Source organism: Phoxinus phoxinus (assembly GCF_949152265.1).
Source record: "Phoxinus phoxinus genome assembly, chromosome: 20".
Classification (NCBI taxonomy): domain Eukaryota; kingdom Metazoa; phylum Chordata; class Actinopteri; order Cypriniformes; family Leuciscidae; genus Phoxinus; species Phoxinus phoxinus.
In genome coordinates this window covers 19,370,260-19,386,222 of record NC_136895.1, presented here as the reverse complement: position 1 = coordinate 19,386,222, position 15,963 = coordinate 19,370,260, and the positions used below count along the sequence as shown (strand labels likewise).

General features: G+C 44.2%; 1 protein-coding gene across 1 annotated transcript in view; it reads right to left on the bottom strand.

The window, feature by feature from the left end:
• cntnap5b (contactin associated protein family member 5b) overlaps window positions 1–15,963 on the bottom strand; it is a 67,020-nt gene that overhangs the window by 18,407 nt on the left and 32,650 nt on the right. Inside the window, exons 8-10 of the mRNA XM_079593979.1 lie at window positions 10,154–10,418; window positions 6,595–6,738; window positions 6,010–6,181 (exon numbers count right to left, since the gene is read on the bottom strand). Coding sequence (XP_079450105.1) covers window positions 6,010–6,181; window positions 6,595–6,738; window positions 10,154–10,418 — 581 coding nt within the window. The remainder of the gene's footprint in view (window positions 1–6,009; window positions 6,182–6,594; window positions 6,739–10,153; window positions 10,419–15,963) is intronic.

The window sequence follows — 15,963 nt, the reverse complement described above, 5'->3', positions numbered from 1 at the left end:
CTGAAATACATTTGAATACATCTTAATTGTGTCTTTCTGCAACGTTCAGCACAAGAGTAAAAAGGTCAGTCTTTTTGAGAAAAAAAAAAAAAGCTTCGTACAGAAAGGTTAAAAGGAGCGAAATCTAAAGGGCCATGGACAGCAACCGAAAGATATCTGAAGTGCTGTGGTGCGAATCTTCATTCAACCATAGCGAGTGTGAATAAAGATTACCCTCACTCTCCCATTCTCATTTTATTCGCTTATTTCTGCTCTGCACTTCATGAAGAACAGGGCAATGTGGGTAGCATCACCACCAAGGATAGCTATATATTTTCGCCCACAAACCAGTTCCCTCTCCCTGGTGCTATTCAGGGAGGTTGGTTGTTGGCAGAAGCTTAGATGTCTTGGCCCAGTGGCCGCTGTCCAAATCTCTATTGATCTACCTTAACGTATCAAACTGAAGTCAGCTGGCAAGGACAAGGACTTCAGGCCTAGCCATAGGTTAGACAGAGTGATAAAGAGACAACGGAAATTATGAAAAAAAACCAAAAAAAAACCAGAAGATGGCTTTATACAGAACGAGAAAGGAATACAGCAAGAGACGTGGAGAAGTGTCTGAAGTACAGCTAGGATAGGTATACACAAATGATTTAGGATGGTGATCAAAGGCCATCAGAGAGAAGCATACCTTTTCAACACTTTCTAACTTATTCTAGAGGACAGCCAGAACCCACAACTGCCCTCACTTATCTTCATTTACTCTGGCTGATAAGCTTTACTGAAGCGAAAACAGGCACATCTTCTACAGCCTTGGTACTCAACAAGCTTCATGTGGCTCTAAATGATGTTGCATCTCAATGTCTCATTTGTCCCTCAAATGATTCTTTATGTGTTTGTCCTTGGCTTGGCTAGACAGTCATAATTCAACAGCGTTCAGGATCGTTGCAAGAGGACGTTACCCTACTTTGGCTGCTGCTTACCGACCAATCTAGGGTAACCAAACTATGACAATTTTACTTTGGTGCTGATACCCAATACTTAAGAATTAGTTATATCCATCACTTGGACATAAGAGGAGATGGCAACCTGTATCACTGGAAAAAGCATAGTATAGCATAGGGTCAATGTGGATCATTTGCGCACGGGACCATCAGTTTTAAGGTGCGGCCACATAATGTTGTTCAGCGCATTTTCATGGGAAAAATCCAGATATTTAAGTAGGAATCCAAGCAATCTGGAATTTAGAGTGATGGTGATAGATTTCCCCACGCAGATTTTGATCATGTCCAAGTTGTTCACACAAATTTGCAGTGATGACCAACAGAAAGCTGCTTGGTATGAAAGTGACTTCTTTATGAGCTTGCTTCATACAGCTCGACAAAATTTAGCTAATGTGACCGCACCTTTACAACAGTCAGTTACTATTTGTGGACACTGTAGAAATCTGTGGGACTATTAATAATAAGTATTCGTTACCTTTATATAATGCATTTCTCAACACTCAAAGGTCTTTACATGGAAGAGGGGAATCTCCTCAACCACCAACAATGTGCATCATCCACCCTGGATGATGCGATGGCCGCCATAGTGCGCCAGAACACCCACTACACACCAGCTTATTGGTGGAGAGGAGACAGAGTGATGAAGCCAATCAGTGTATTTGGGGTCGATTAGGAGGCCATGATGGTGGACAGAGGCCAGTGGGCAAATTTGTCCCGGATGACGGGTGGGCTTAGATTTAGTGGGCAACCAGTCTTGGGCTACAGGAACCCTACTTGTCGCAAAATGACAATATTTTTACCTGTTGCAATATACCCACGACTTCTCTTATAGAACCATTTTTCCGTAGTACATATAAAGCCGCGTTTCCACCGCGGGAACTTTCCCCAGGAACTAGGAACTTTGGGGTGGTACTCGGTGTGTTTACACCGCAGGAACCGGGGTCTAAATGAAGTTCCGGGTAAATATTTCCCCCTCCGAAAGTCCCTGCTCGCGAGGTAGTACTTTTTCAAAGTTCAGAAACTTTCGGGGGCGGGACTTGTGCGCTGAAGATGCTGATTGGTTGTGTTCACGCCGCATTTTGACTGGAGGACTCCACGCAGCATTCTAATTTAACCGGCATTTTTAAAAATCTATTGCGGTTCGTGGCTTCATGCATTAAGAGTTGTCTGTCTGTAAATATGGAATAAAAAAATAAAAAATAAACCAGCTGGACCGACGACGAGGTTCAGGCTTTATTAAGCGTATTTGTGTAACAGGAAATTTTCTGCGCGTTCATCCCAGCCATCTCACATTCAATGTCCGCAATACATCACAGACACAACTACAGCACAGTTTGAATCTCCTCCATACTTATTATAAATGTGGCGCTCAAAACTGATTACTGTGCGTCGCAGACTGGAAGGAGCAGTCACGCGCAGTTTATAATCTTCCCGGTACTTTAGACCGCGGTGTAAACGCAGAAAGCAACCGGTCTGGGGCAAAAAAAGTTCCTGAAAAAGTTCCTGGGACAAATTGTTCCGGGTAATTTCGGTGGAAACGCGGCTTAACTTTCACCGAAATGACACCAAATATGCAAATGTTTTGAAGATGCTGCCAGGCAGTCAATTTACAACGTGATGAGCTGTTACAATACTAAAACAGTTTATTCAGTGTATTGAGAATTATTTTTTTTCCATTGACTTTCATTCAAACAGAACTATCTTCTGCCGTATTACACCTTTTTGAGTTAACCTTGAAAGCTTGTCCTGCTAGAATGGCTCAGATTACATGCCCCCCTACACTGGATGCTGTTGACTGATCGATCAGAAATCACAATCAATCTGACATGTACCTATTCTGGATGCTGCTCGCACATACCAATCAAAATTAACTACCACCCTGACATGCCCCTACTCTGGACGCTCTCCAACACATAAGAAATAACCATCACTACAAAATGCCCCTCTTCGGGATGCTGCTCGCCTACCCATGAGAGTTTTCTAACGCAGTTTATCGAGCGTAGCGAGGCAACTCCTCAAATGACTTATGTTCAATCAGAACTGCCTATTTTCTGCCTGTCAGGATCCCGCACCTTTTTGAGTTAACCTTAAAAGCTTAACCCTGCTGTCAATGCCTCTGATCTGAATTCTGTTTCTTGACCAACCAACCAGAAATGACAATTATTATATTCTGGGTGCTGTTTATCTACCCATCAGATTTAACTAACACCTTAATGTACCCTTTGGCAATATCCATCACTACAACGTGCCCCTACTCTTGATGCCGCTTACCTACTTATCGGAACGGACCATAATTCTGACTTGCTCCTATTCTCATTGCTAATCATCAGCCCATCAGAACTAACCATCATTCGTGCCCCTACTATGGTTGCTGTTAACCAGCTCAACAAAATGAACCATCATTCTGATGTGCCCCTACTTTGGTTGTTTCTCACCAATGCATCAGAACTAACCATCATTCTGACGCGCACCTACTTTGGATGCTTCTCACCAACCCATCAGAATCATTCTTGGGTATTGCACTCTGAACTGAAGGGTCAAAAAAGTTGTCAGTAGATAGAACAACTAAGATTATCTTGCTAGACCTGTCTAAATTCTGAACAGTCCACATTAACGTATCTGTCAAATAGAACAAGAAAGTGTATATCATCACAATTTAAAAGACAGAATTTAGTCTTAAATTGAGGTCCCCGAAGATTGAGGACAACTTCTCAAAGGGAAGACACCTTAACATTAAACGTTTCACATGTTTTAGTTCAACATCTGCTACCATGAAGGCCAAGGCGGTTTCTTGTGAACAATTAAACTTGTCACAACATAATTTTGGCCTGCTTTTGTTCTGAGGTGATGGTTGGTCAAAAGAGTATTTCAAATTGTGTTTGACAAGGGCACATCAGACTGAGTGTGTCGTGGATGCATGCCTGGAACTGCCTTTTTCCCCTGGAACGTTCACAGCATGTTGGCAGAGCTGAAATCACAATTCATCCCCATGCCGGCCCTGCCAACAGTCATTTGCCCAGGTGCCAGGTCTGAGCATTTGCTCGGTGAAGAATGTGGCATGCGTTGCCAGAAAGACCTGCAGAGACGAGATTGACAGGAGAGAATTTACGATCTCATCCTCCCTCCTTTTCCCTGGCTAGCGTTCCCTTTCAGTAATGCTCTTTCCTAAACCTGGCGCTCTCTCTCTTTTTCCCCCTGACTATCATTCTCTTTGTCTAATGCTCTTTCCCTAACCTGGCTAGCTAGATAGCTTTCTTTTTTGACTTTCATTGCATCTAATGCTCTTGCCCTAATCTAACTTAACTCATTTTCTTAGCCTTTCCTTCTCTGTTCCATCCATCCATCCATCTGTCTTTCATTCATCCTTCCGTCCTATTTTTTTAACCCTTTCACCCTCTATTTCATCCCTCCATCCTTCAGTACATTAGTCTCATGCTTTTTCTTTTTTTCCCATACCTTCATCCTTCCTTCATCAATTTATCCATTATTTTCTTATTTCTGTCATCCCTCCTTTCTTTTATCCCTCCATCATTCAGTACACTATTCTTTCTTTCTTTCTTTCTTTCTTTCATTCCTTCTTTAATTCTTTCTTTCCTTACTTTATCAATTTATCTGTAATTTTCTTATTTTTCATCCTTCCATTCTTTCATTCCTCTATCCTTCAGTACATTATTCTTTCTTTTGTTCTTTTTTCTTTCATTCTCTTTAATTCTTTCTTTCGTCCTTCCTTCAATTGATCCGTTTCTTATTTTTCACCTTTCCTTTCTTTCATCCATCCATCATTCAGTACACTAGTCTTTCTTTTGTTCTTTCATTCTTTCTTTCCTTCCTTCATAAATGTATCCGTTACTTTCGTATTTCTTTAATTTTTGTTTCTTTCATTCTTCCTTCATCAATTTAACCATTGTTTTTTATTTATTTCATCCAACCATCCTTCAGAAGTCTTTCTTTCTTTCTTTCTTTCATTCTTTCTTTCCTTCATCAATTTATATATTATTGTCATATTTATTTCATCCTTCCTTTCTTTCATCCCTCCATTCTCCAGTACACTAGTCTTTCCTTCGTTATTTCTTTCAGTCTTTCCTCCATCCTTTCTTCATCAATTTATCCGTTATTTTCCTTGCTTTCATTCCTTCATCATTCAGTACACCAGTCTTTCATTCATTCTCTTTTTTCTCTTTCTTTCTTTTTTTGTCTAATGCTCTTATCTTAGCTTTCTCTCACCCCCACCCAAACACTCTTATCCTCACCTGCCTAGCATTCTCTCCATTTCTCTGTCATTCTGCCTCATTTTTATTCCTCCCTGTTTATCTCTCGCTTGTGTGTGCATGTGTGCCATAAAGTAGCCAATGGAAAACAGACCACGGAAAACAAGGATGCTAAGGGATAAGGGATAAAGGAGGAATTGTCACATCTGCTCATTCCCTCTTTTCAATTAATTCTGTCATTATATCATTCATAGTGTAAACAACAGTGTTGAGTACCATGGTGTCATTTTCACACGAACAACACATACATACAGAACAGCAGTTCATTGCCCAAACACATACTCAAATAATACATTTTAAAGCAGTTTTCCTTTTTAACTGTGATCTCAGGCCTCCCAGCTTGCTAATTACATCTAATTTATTGCACTCTTGAAACGCCTAACAAATGTGTTAGGCTTGAATCCGTGTTTGACGCTTCAGATTTAAATTTTACCCACAGCTTTTGCGCGCAACAGAGATTACACTAGTGTTAAACTTAACCTGTTTGAGGTTGGTTTGTTATTCACATAAACATCGCATTAACCATCAGTTCTCTTGGGCGAGGTGTGAAGCATTATCGCACATCTGAAGTTTAAGGCAAAAAGGTGAATGCCAATTAGCTTGCAAATCACTGGCATGGATTTTAACACTGCGCTAAGTTGTTTTGAAACTGTGCTTGTTTGTGTCACTCAGTATCTCATAATGAGTGAATCGCAATAATTAATGTAAAAAGCCACTCGTCGTTAGCATATCAAACGGAATGACTAATGGATCTATACCTGTCACGAATGCCACAGATGTCAAACTGGAGCTTGCTGTAGTTTCCCAGAAGGCCTTGCTGCACCAGGTAGAAGTTGATTGGCTGGTTGTTAATGATAACAGAGCGCATGCAGCCTTGATAGGCCAGGGTCGGATTCCGACAACCCTGATTGGTTAACACTGATGGGCAACCTGTTAAAAAGACATAATAGATATCAATAATTACATAAATGAAAAACGTATCTATTGCAGTTAAAGTTAAAAGCTCACTGACTATATTTTGGCAATATATTGTGTTTGTTTATCTCCTGAGTGACTATATTTTGGCTATATAAAGCTCTTTCAGTCATAATAAGTGTGGTATCAGTCACAATAAGTGAACGTTTTTAATAGTACTATAGAATTGTTAGCTCAGAACGCAGCCTGATACCATCTGCTAAAAAAGAGGTAAATCTCTTGATAATCCAAGATATAACATGGTTGATAAAGTACCAAAGAAGTGGATATTGTGATTACAACCCACACATTCCATTTGCATATTGATTGGTTGCATTACATTATGATTAGCCAATGCTTTTAATTGAAAAACGACACTAGCACTCTACCGCCAATTAGCACGCTCTTCCCAGGCTGTGCGATCTCCTTCAGCTGCATGGTGGACGGTGGCTCGTCGTCCACCGAGAGGGAAACTTGGAAACCTCCCACGCTAATGGACACCGTGTGCCACTGCCCGTCACTCAGAGCCTGACCTGGCAGAGGAAGACACAGAGCGATGTTACGCCTCGAACGCCGTGCATTAATCAGGGCGAATGATTGACAGATCTGGGGTTTTGCGCGCTGGAGCTCAACGAGTTAATCTGCATATGTCAGCCCAGCAGAGAATCCACTATTCCCCTTGAGAGGGACGTGCAGAGATTCAGTTTGCCGTCTGCGATGGCAGCTTGCCAGGCAGCTGCATCCAAAATTCAGTCGACATACAGGTGTGCCTGCCAAAGAGTGTTTTACAACTAAAAAACCCTGTTTGAATTCACACTAAATGCTTTTAGGGGGAACGTGTGCACGCGGGATTGGATTTTGTTCATGTTGTTGTATTTTGGAGACGCACATGCGAAGACAAGCGCACAACCTTGTATAATAATCCCTCGGAGGGACTTCCCTTTCACATCTGTTGTTCTTAATTTGAGTTAATTGTAATTATACTAAATGCGCGTTTGAAGCGTCAAAACAACCACTGAGAGTTGGAATATTTGAGACAACATAATATTACTAATAATAATAATACAAATAATTACTTTTATTAATATTATCAATATTATTGTTGTTGTTCAATGTTATTATTGTTGTTGTTTAACAATATTGTTGTTGCTAAACGATGTAAATGTCTGTTTAGAGAATAATGTTAGAAATCAAACTACCCTTTCATTGCATTGCAATAGTTACACTTTGTTCCCTGTATTTATTAGCACAGTCTACAGCAGCGGCGGAGTGATATTAAGTTACCTAGGCAACCGAGAGAGTCTCCACATGACGCAAGTGTATTTACCTGCCGCTGACACTCATCACTACAGAAGCAGAGTATATTTCACTAAGAAATCAACATAGGAACATGGCCACGTTTGAAAGCCATGCTAATTTTTCAGACTTTGGAGACGAGGAATGTGTTTTATTCAACGAACCGTCAATGAGCCGGAATACACAGACGAATAACTAATCGAGATGGATGCTAAAAGGGCATAAACTTGAACTGTAACGTTATCTCCACTAACGTTGTCATTGTCATTCTATCAGTTATGAAAGGGACTAGCTTCATAGATAGCTATAGTAGCCTAACAAAAGTTATTACCTGTTCATCTGTTGGTGCATATGGAAAGACGGCTGGAACTGCATTCCTTGTCAGTGACTTATGAACGTTTCGATTATGGGGTTTTTCAAAGTCGTCTGGTCTACAAATTCGCAACTTTAATAGTCTCTGCCGATGTCTCGTTGTCCAAGCCAGCAGAAAGAAGCCACAGTTGGTTCCTTTCTGGATCTCTCAATGGAAATTTGTGGAAACTTTTTGCATGACCATCTATTTGGTTTATTTTTACAATTTCGAAATGCACAACGAATCACCATGTTGCCAATTCCTTAGTTTACAATCGAATGTTTGAACATACTAGCTAGCTAGACGTCCCGTCTGTAGTGCGCGCTTCTGTTCTGTGTTTACTTTTCGGCGCAGTACTAACGTTACTAACCGGAGCAAAGTAAAATTCCGCCGCTGCTGAGAAACTAGTTCCTGTAAATGTAATGCGATCATTGAGATGTAAGAGTACCGGTACTTTGATTTCTAACATTATTCTCTCAATAGACATTTACATCGACAGTCTGGCGTTATCATTTATTTGCTTTTGGTGTACTGTGGAGTGGGTAAAACTGTTTTTAATGGCAGGCTAGCACATACCGTTGACTCACGCTAGCCTAGCATCGGCGAACTATGCAACTGGGAGGACTGGATGCAATTTTTTGAAAACTGTCTCCACTGATGAATAACAACCAGGCTAACTTGAAAATGAGGTTTGATGTCCAAAATCCTGAACCACCCCATTAAGCTTATTTTTCTCATACATGCATGCCTGCCAAAGAATGTTGAGCAGAAAATCGAGCAGAGTTTAACTTTGTGTAGTGTTGTGTTTATTTAGTTAGCCCTGTCTACTGAATTCTCATTGGTCTAATTTCCACTTCACATAATAGTGTGCAACAGGGTTCCATTTTTTAACGATTACCTATAAGCCTTTCAAGAAAACTTTACTTTAAGCTACGGGGTTGTCTATCGATGGTATTTGACTCTAAGTCAAAATAACGTGGGCCGACAGTTCAACAGTTTCAAAATAATTTAACAATTTTCAAAACAACAGCGGAATTTGTGGTGAAAAACTAAAATTACATTAATCAGAGAGTTAAAACAAGCAAAAGATCTCATTAGCTTCGCCCACTCCCATGAAGCACTGCAAATGACCTAATCGAGTAGTTCAATATTTATGCATAATTTTCATCCGAGTAGTTTTATATTTCTCTATTTAATTTGATTATGCTGCTCGCAATGCTTCATGGGATTTTAGTTCTTTGTATAACAAAAGCCATAAGTACACAGGTCTTGTACTTTTGTACAGGTCTTGTCAAAGTTTGTAATGTTATGATTCATCTTGTAGCTGTTAGGTTTGGTTCATGGCTAAAACACTTTAACTTATTTGAAATCTCTATGGGAGAAATTAATGGAAAAAACAAACAACGGACTTTACAAACAACAGATATGCAACTGTCTCTTTATAGTGGGAATTTTAGGTTACATTTTGTTTTGATGGTTCACTTTAGGCATTCTACTTACTGAAAGTAACTTTGCAACTACATGTCAAATCAACTCTCACTAGAGTATTAAGGAGCTTTCGCACCGGAGGAACCTTTTCATTATAGTTCCTAGGACTAATGGCGGAAGTGCCATCTTTTTGGCGTGTTCGCACCACGATTTCAACGATTTTAGTTCTAGGAATGCCTTTTGGGGGAACTAAATCTTTGAAAAAAGCAGATTATAGCCTATATACGAACATGGAAAAAAGTGATAGATGGACCCCTCAACCTTTACGCTAAGGAGAAAACCCAACGCAACTTTGAGGGGACCAAGGGAAACGTCATTATGTATTTCTGCTCAGCTAGCGACATTGGGTATCAACCACACGACGTATGCTAATACTTTCATATACTGTCTACTTTATTTTGTTTAACAGTTCTATCTAATAAGGTATTAGACAGGGTAATCGTAAACTAATGATGATGGAGAATGGGAGCACTGTGTGCTCAGGCTCTGGCGTTGTCAGCGCCGGCAAAATAAATGTCCACCATACCTTCAAAATAAAAGTCCCAACTACGAGCGTAGCTTCAGATTTCCTACTGGCGGTGTGAATGCAACCAAGAAAATGGCACAAGGGGAACATTTAGTTATTTCCTAGAACTAGCCAGTGCGAAAGGGGCTTTAGTAGACTGTTAGGTTAGGGTTATGTTTAGGGTTCGGGTTAATAGAATAAATTAACATGTAGTTGCGAAGTGCCTAATAGGAACTTAATACACTTTGAAAGATTTTGAAGAATAATGAGGGATTGAATGAATAAATAATAAAAGTAGACGTCTCACCGATGACTATGTCAGAGCTCTGAAGTGCTGATCTGTGGTGTGTGAGCCTAAGCTGCCCATGAACGAGAAGCAAAAGCAGTCTCTCCGACTCTCGCCTCAGCCAGGCGGACAGTAACATCCCTTCCCGGTTCCACGTTCGGAACTGGAAGGTCACCGACAGTTTTTCCGTGGAAGCGTCCAACGGAAGTGACAAAAAACTGCTGCTGGAACTCAGGAAGGTGGCGGAGACCATTTGAGGATCTGAGCAGGTAAAGGTCACGTTCCCCTGAAACCACAGGACAAAAATAGATCAGTGTACGGTTGTGCAACAGTATTTTTTTGGGTGAACTATTCCTTTAAGGACAAGTGTTGTAAATATTTCAGTGTTTACACAGAAAGAAACAATTCACCCCCAAATCTAAACACAAACCCATGCAGAAATATGTTCCTTTCCTTCTCTGACAGGTTTTGCCCGCGGGCAGGCAGACGGTGCGACAGGGGAATAAACAGTAAGTCAAATGTCAGGACTTCGAAGACTGCAGGTCTCCACGGAAACAGAATATGGGTCTGTTTTTAGACCAACAGTCCAATGGCACTGGACTATATAGTGGACAATCCATTGATCCGCCTTCCTGTGTGGTCTCAGACAGCAAACCACAACAGGGCCGGCTCCAGACTGTCGGACTATCGCACGGGGAACCGTTCGAGGAAAAAGAACGTGTTTGGATTCTTTAAGTAAGGAGGTGACAGAGCACTCGCTAAACAAAATCCAATAAAACCCCAAACACCACAGAAACACCCCCAGCCTGTGGTGACAATGTTGGCTCTGTCTAGAAGGAAATACACTTCGATTAAAGCCAGGAAACAGCTTTCGTATTCACATTTTTATTCTGTAATGTCTGAATAAAAACAATTCTTTGTAAATATAGGAATAAATACATGTATTTTTCGTGCTGAAAAATCTACTAATCGCAATTAGTTTGTAAATATATAATATGTGTGTGTATATACATATATTTACAAACCTTTATGTTTGATGCGATTAATCGCGATTAATCGATTTGGCAAAACTATAATTTTTTAAAATATTTATTTACTTTGTAAATAAAATAAATAAAATGTACTTTTACATTTTAGTTCCGCAACGAATAATTTCTAAGAGCAATACCCCAAAAATTACAACAGTCAATAAATATAATTTTTTTATAATTATCATAATAAGCCAATAGGAAACGTCTCAGGTTACAACTGTAACCTTTGTTCCCTGAGAACAGGGAACGAGACAATACGTCATCGACGCTTTGGGGAACGCCTCAGGCGTGACAGGTGTCTGAAATCACAATCAAATCACGGCAATCACATTGACCGGCGACAGCCCGTGAATCATTACGTGAATGATTAACGTGCGACCTGGAAGTATATAAGGGCGCCTTGCAAACATGACAAATCATCCTTCGTCTGAAGGGACTGTTTGGTAGGCAGGCCCCGAGGCATGGCAGGGAGACGTATTGTCTCGTTCCCTGTTCTCAGGGAACAAAGGTTACAGTTGTAACCTGAGACGTTCCCTTTCGAAGGGAACTCGACAATACGTCATCGACGCTTTGGGGAACGAAATACCCACTCCGCCATGCTGAGGGGAGTGCATGCCAGGAGGCAGTGACAACTGTCAGAACCAGCAAATTCAAATGAAATGCAAGAACCACTCACCCTCAGGTCACACTGGGCTGTCAGTGACAGCATTCCCTACGGTCATAGCCCAAGCTATAAGCCTAACAGGAGGAACTCCAAATATGTAATCCGAAGGCCTACCTGGGCCTGCTCAAAGGCCTAGGACCACAACTTCAATTTAGAAGGGGTCCCTTCTAGGGAATGTGGCTAGGGAACCCGAGGGAACCCCAGCCAGTCACTATTCGGGGGAATATACCACCCGAAATGCCACCAGGACGGCCTGACCTGGTGTCACTACGTCGGACACTTCAGTCTGGCCAAATTCCTGTCTGTCTGGAGACAGAGCCTCTGGATATTTGCCTTAGGTAAGGCATCCAACCCGAGGGACTGCGAAGCTGGCAGTGAACCCTCAGCCCGGATCTCAGAGACGGGATATCCCGGAGAGTATGACTCAGCATAGTGCTTTACAACCCTTGCTAGAGAGGGGAGTTTCTCTACTCGATCCATGGATCTACCCAGTGTTTGTGTTTGAAACACTGAGGAGGCCTGTGAAGGCCTAGGGGCTGATCTAACTGGGAGGCCTCACGAGAGGCCTACGACCGTCTGACCAGACTCAGGAGTCCAAACACTCATAGAGACCCTTAGTGAGGGGAGCAATGGACCGACTGGTAGGAACCAGGCTGTAGGCAGAGTAAGAAGTTCCCGGAGGGAACCAGAAGCAGAGGATGAACACTTTAGTTGAGCCAGGGCACGAGCTCGCTTTTAGCAACGGCCTAATAAGGCCAGCTGAACTGATAGCAGGCGGCCACTAGCTTCCAGAACCCAGCATGGTTGGGGAACCACTCACAGGGAGGCCTGGAGGCCTACTACCTGATAACCACAGTATGTGGGAGCTCATAACCAGGAAGGCCTGGTGAGGCCTGTAACCTGATAACCACAGTATGTGGGAGCTCATAACCAGGAAGGCCTGGTGAGGCCTGTAACCTGATAACCCCAGTATGTGGGAGCTCATAACCAGGAAGGCCTGGTGAGGCCTGTAACCTGATAACTCCAGTATGTGGGAGCTCTCATGACCAGGAAGGCCTAGTGAGGCCTGTAACCTGATAACCACAGTATGTGGGAGCTCATAACCAGGAAGGCCTGGTGAGGCCTGTAACCTGATAACCACAGTATGTGGGAGCTCATAACCAGGAAGGCCTGGTGAGGCCTGTAACCTGATAACCACAGTATGAGGGAACTCACCTTCAGGGAGGCCTGGTGAGGCCTACTACCTGATAACCCCAGCATGTGGGAGCTCATGACCAGGAAGGCCTGGTGAGGCCTGTAACCTGATAACCACAGTATGTGGGAACTACCTTCAGGGAGGCCTGGTGAGGCCTACTACCTGACAGCCACAATACTTGGGAGCTCACATTCAGGGAGGCCCGGTTAGCAGCCTACCACCTGATAATCACATTACGTGAGAACATGCCCTTCAGGGAGGCCCGGTGAGGCCTACTACCTGATAGTAGGTCAGGCTAGCTGTCCAGTTGCCTGTCCTTTGGGCTTGCCTACAGGGAGGCCTGGTAAGGCCTACTACCTGATAGCCACCGTAAGTGGGAATTCACCTTCAGGGAGGCCTGAGGAGGCCTACTACCTGAAAGTAATCTTAAACAACTGGTAGCTATGAGCCCTGAATCTGGGTGACGGTTCGAAGGCGGCCTGCTAAGGCCAGCCCACTGGGGACTCGCCTATCAGGGAGGCCTGGTTGGGCCTACTAGCTGACAGCAAGTCAATCTGCTCCAAAGGTACACTGTTGGGAATCATACCACACCAACAAGTAAGTCCCACAATGTTGGGACTCACTTCCGAGGAGGCCTGTTTAGGGCCTACTACCCATCAGTGAGTCAACTGCCCGAACCACCAAGGCCAGCAACACTTTTTTGAAGTGAGCTGGCCTACAGCGCCCACTTGGGGGCTGCCCATACAGGAGGCCTGCTGAGGCCTACTACCTAATGGCGCAGCCTTCGTTGGCAGATAAGCTGTTTACACAGCGCCTACAGCATTCTGGTACCTAATCACATTGCCCATAGCAGTGTACTCAGCAAAAGCGCTAGCACCCTTTGAGCAAGGGGAGTACAACATACGCCACTCTGCCTCAATGGAGGCCCCAGAGCCAGGGGCCTACCATCTGTAAGCATGGGCGTCAGCTCATGGCAATGCTCTGGCTTCAGGGGAGCGTACTTCGACCAAAAAAGAAGTGAAGGCTAGAACTTTCCGCTCAACCCGAGCCATAGTGGTGCGAGGTAGGATAATACAGAACTGAAAGTGAAGGACTCAGACCTGCCCTGTATCACAGGGGAATACTCTCCACCTCACCCTGAGGTTTACCAGGGTGCGGGCCCGCCAGTGGCTCTAGGGGTGACAGAAAAAGTATCTGTGCCCAACCTAGGGGAGTGGGGCTTGTTTGTGAGCCAACCACCTACAACCCGACGCTTGAGCAGTAGCTCAGCGAGGTGAGTAAAGCCTATACTGGCAGCCCATATCCGTATGCTAGTTCTGCACGGCAGGGTCGGGCAGACAGACCCAGCCTCTTCGTGAGGCGAAAGGCGGCCTAACCCTGCTCAATAAAGACACATTGTACCGGGGAGGCCTATTTGAGGCCTAACCCAGGATCTTTATAAACCATGCCTCTGCACCACGCTGCATTACACTTGTCGCCCCAGAATGCAGAGAAGGGGGCGGGCCTTGGCCTAACGACTCCCATTGGAGGAGGCTGTCATACAGGGATGCTAGGAACCTATATTCACACAGTGAAGGCTCAGAGGCAGAAATGCTTAAGCAGAGCGCCTCCACTATCCCTGGCACAGCCTAGGCCAGCTACAGAGGCGGCCCTGGTGAGGGCCAGCCTGCAAGCATAGATCTACCTGAGGGCTCGGAGGAGCCACAGCCTTACTAGAAAAATAGTTATTATTTCATACACCTGGCTGCAGAATCGCTCAGCCCACTGAAAACCCAAACAGAGCTCAAGGGGGCGATGTACTCAGGAAGGAAGTCAGACGGTCCCATGGACCGGACATAAGATCTATCTGAAGCACTAGCGTCAGTCTATACTCCAAGATGAAAATCCTATGGGAGGGAGACCAACTACTCTACCCTGAGGTGGCTAACAGCCCGAGGGCTAAGATAGTCGTTCTAGCCACCTAAAGGGGGACTTCAGGGCCCTAATAATCCAAAAATGTACCTTACATGACCCCATAGCTCTATACAGGGAACGAGGTCTGTAGAGAGATAAATTTTAGTGTTAGTTGCACACAAATTACTCTTAAAGAAGACCACTCAGCTCACCTGCGGCGTGCGAAGTGAAGACTTACCAGACAGTTCTTTATGAACATGGGGTCTACCACCTATACATGCCTGAAAGAGGCACTCTCCTAACCAAGCAGAGGCAGGCCAACAGAACATTGTTCTAACCATGAGCCCAGCCTCAGGCCTGATGTAGAAAGTGTCTGGGGAGTCGGGGAAGAGAGGAGAGGGCTAAGATATAATCACGCCCTCAGGGGGAGGTGATCCATGCCAATGCTGTGTGCAATCGTGCTGGATCACCTCCCTCAGATCCCTCTTCTTGCGGGAGTTGCACCTCTACAGCGATCTACTCCTCCACGGAGGAGGCGCACGAGAGGCGACACTGGCTCTCTGGCCCTGTCTAAGGTCCCCGGACCATGATGGGCCAGGCCCTCCCGTCTGTCTGGGTGTGGATACGGATCTCAGCGGTATGTATTTGTCCTAATACAGCTGAGCGCGCCCTCGCCTCTCTGAACTTTCCAGCCACCGCCTACACGGAGGTGCCAAAAAGCTCAGAGGGCGAGGGCGAATCGAGGAGAAAGACTTTCTCTCTTCTCCCCGATGTCGGCCAGGTTCACTCCGTGGCGCAGCTCAGTAACCGCCTCAGGGGCCCCACCCCCTGGACGAGATCCCCCAGCAGATTGGCCTGGTGTACCTGCAACACCACCATGATGTGCAGGGTAGCACCGGCCTGACCCGCTGGCGTGTATGCTCTGCCATTCAACTGGCAGGGTTTGAGCTCTCAGTGTAGACGCCTGTCCGGACACGAGATAGTTGCAAACGTCTCGTCAATGGGCGGCATCGACACATACCCATGCTCTCCTATCACCTCAACATCA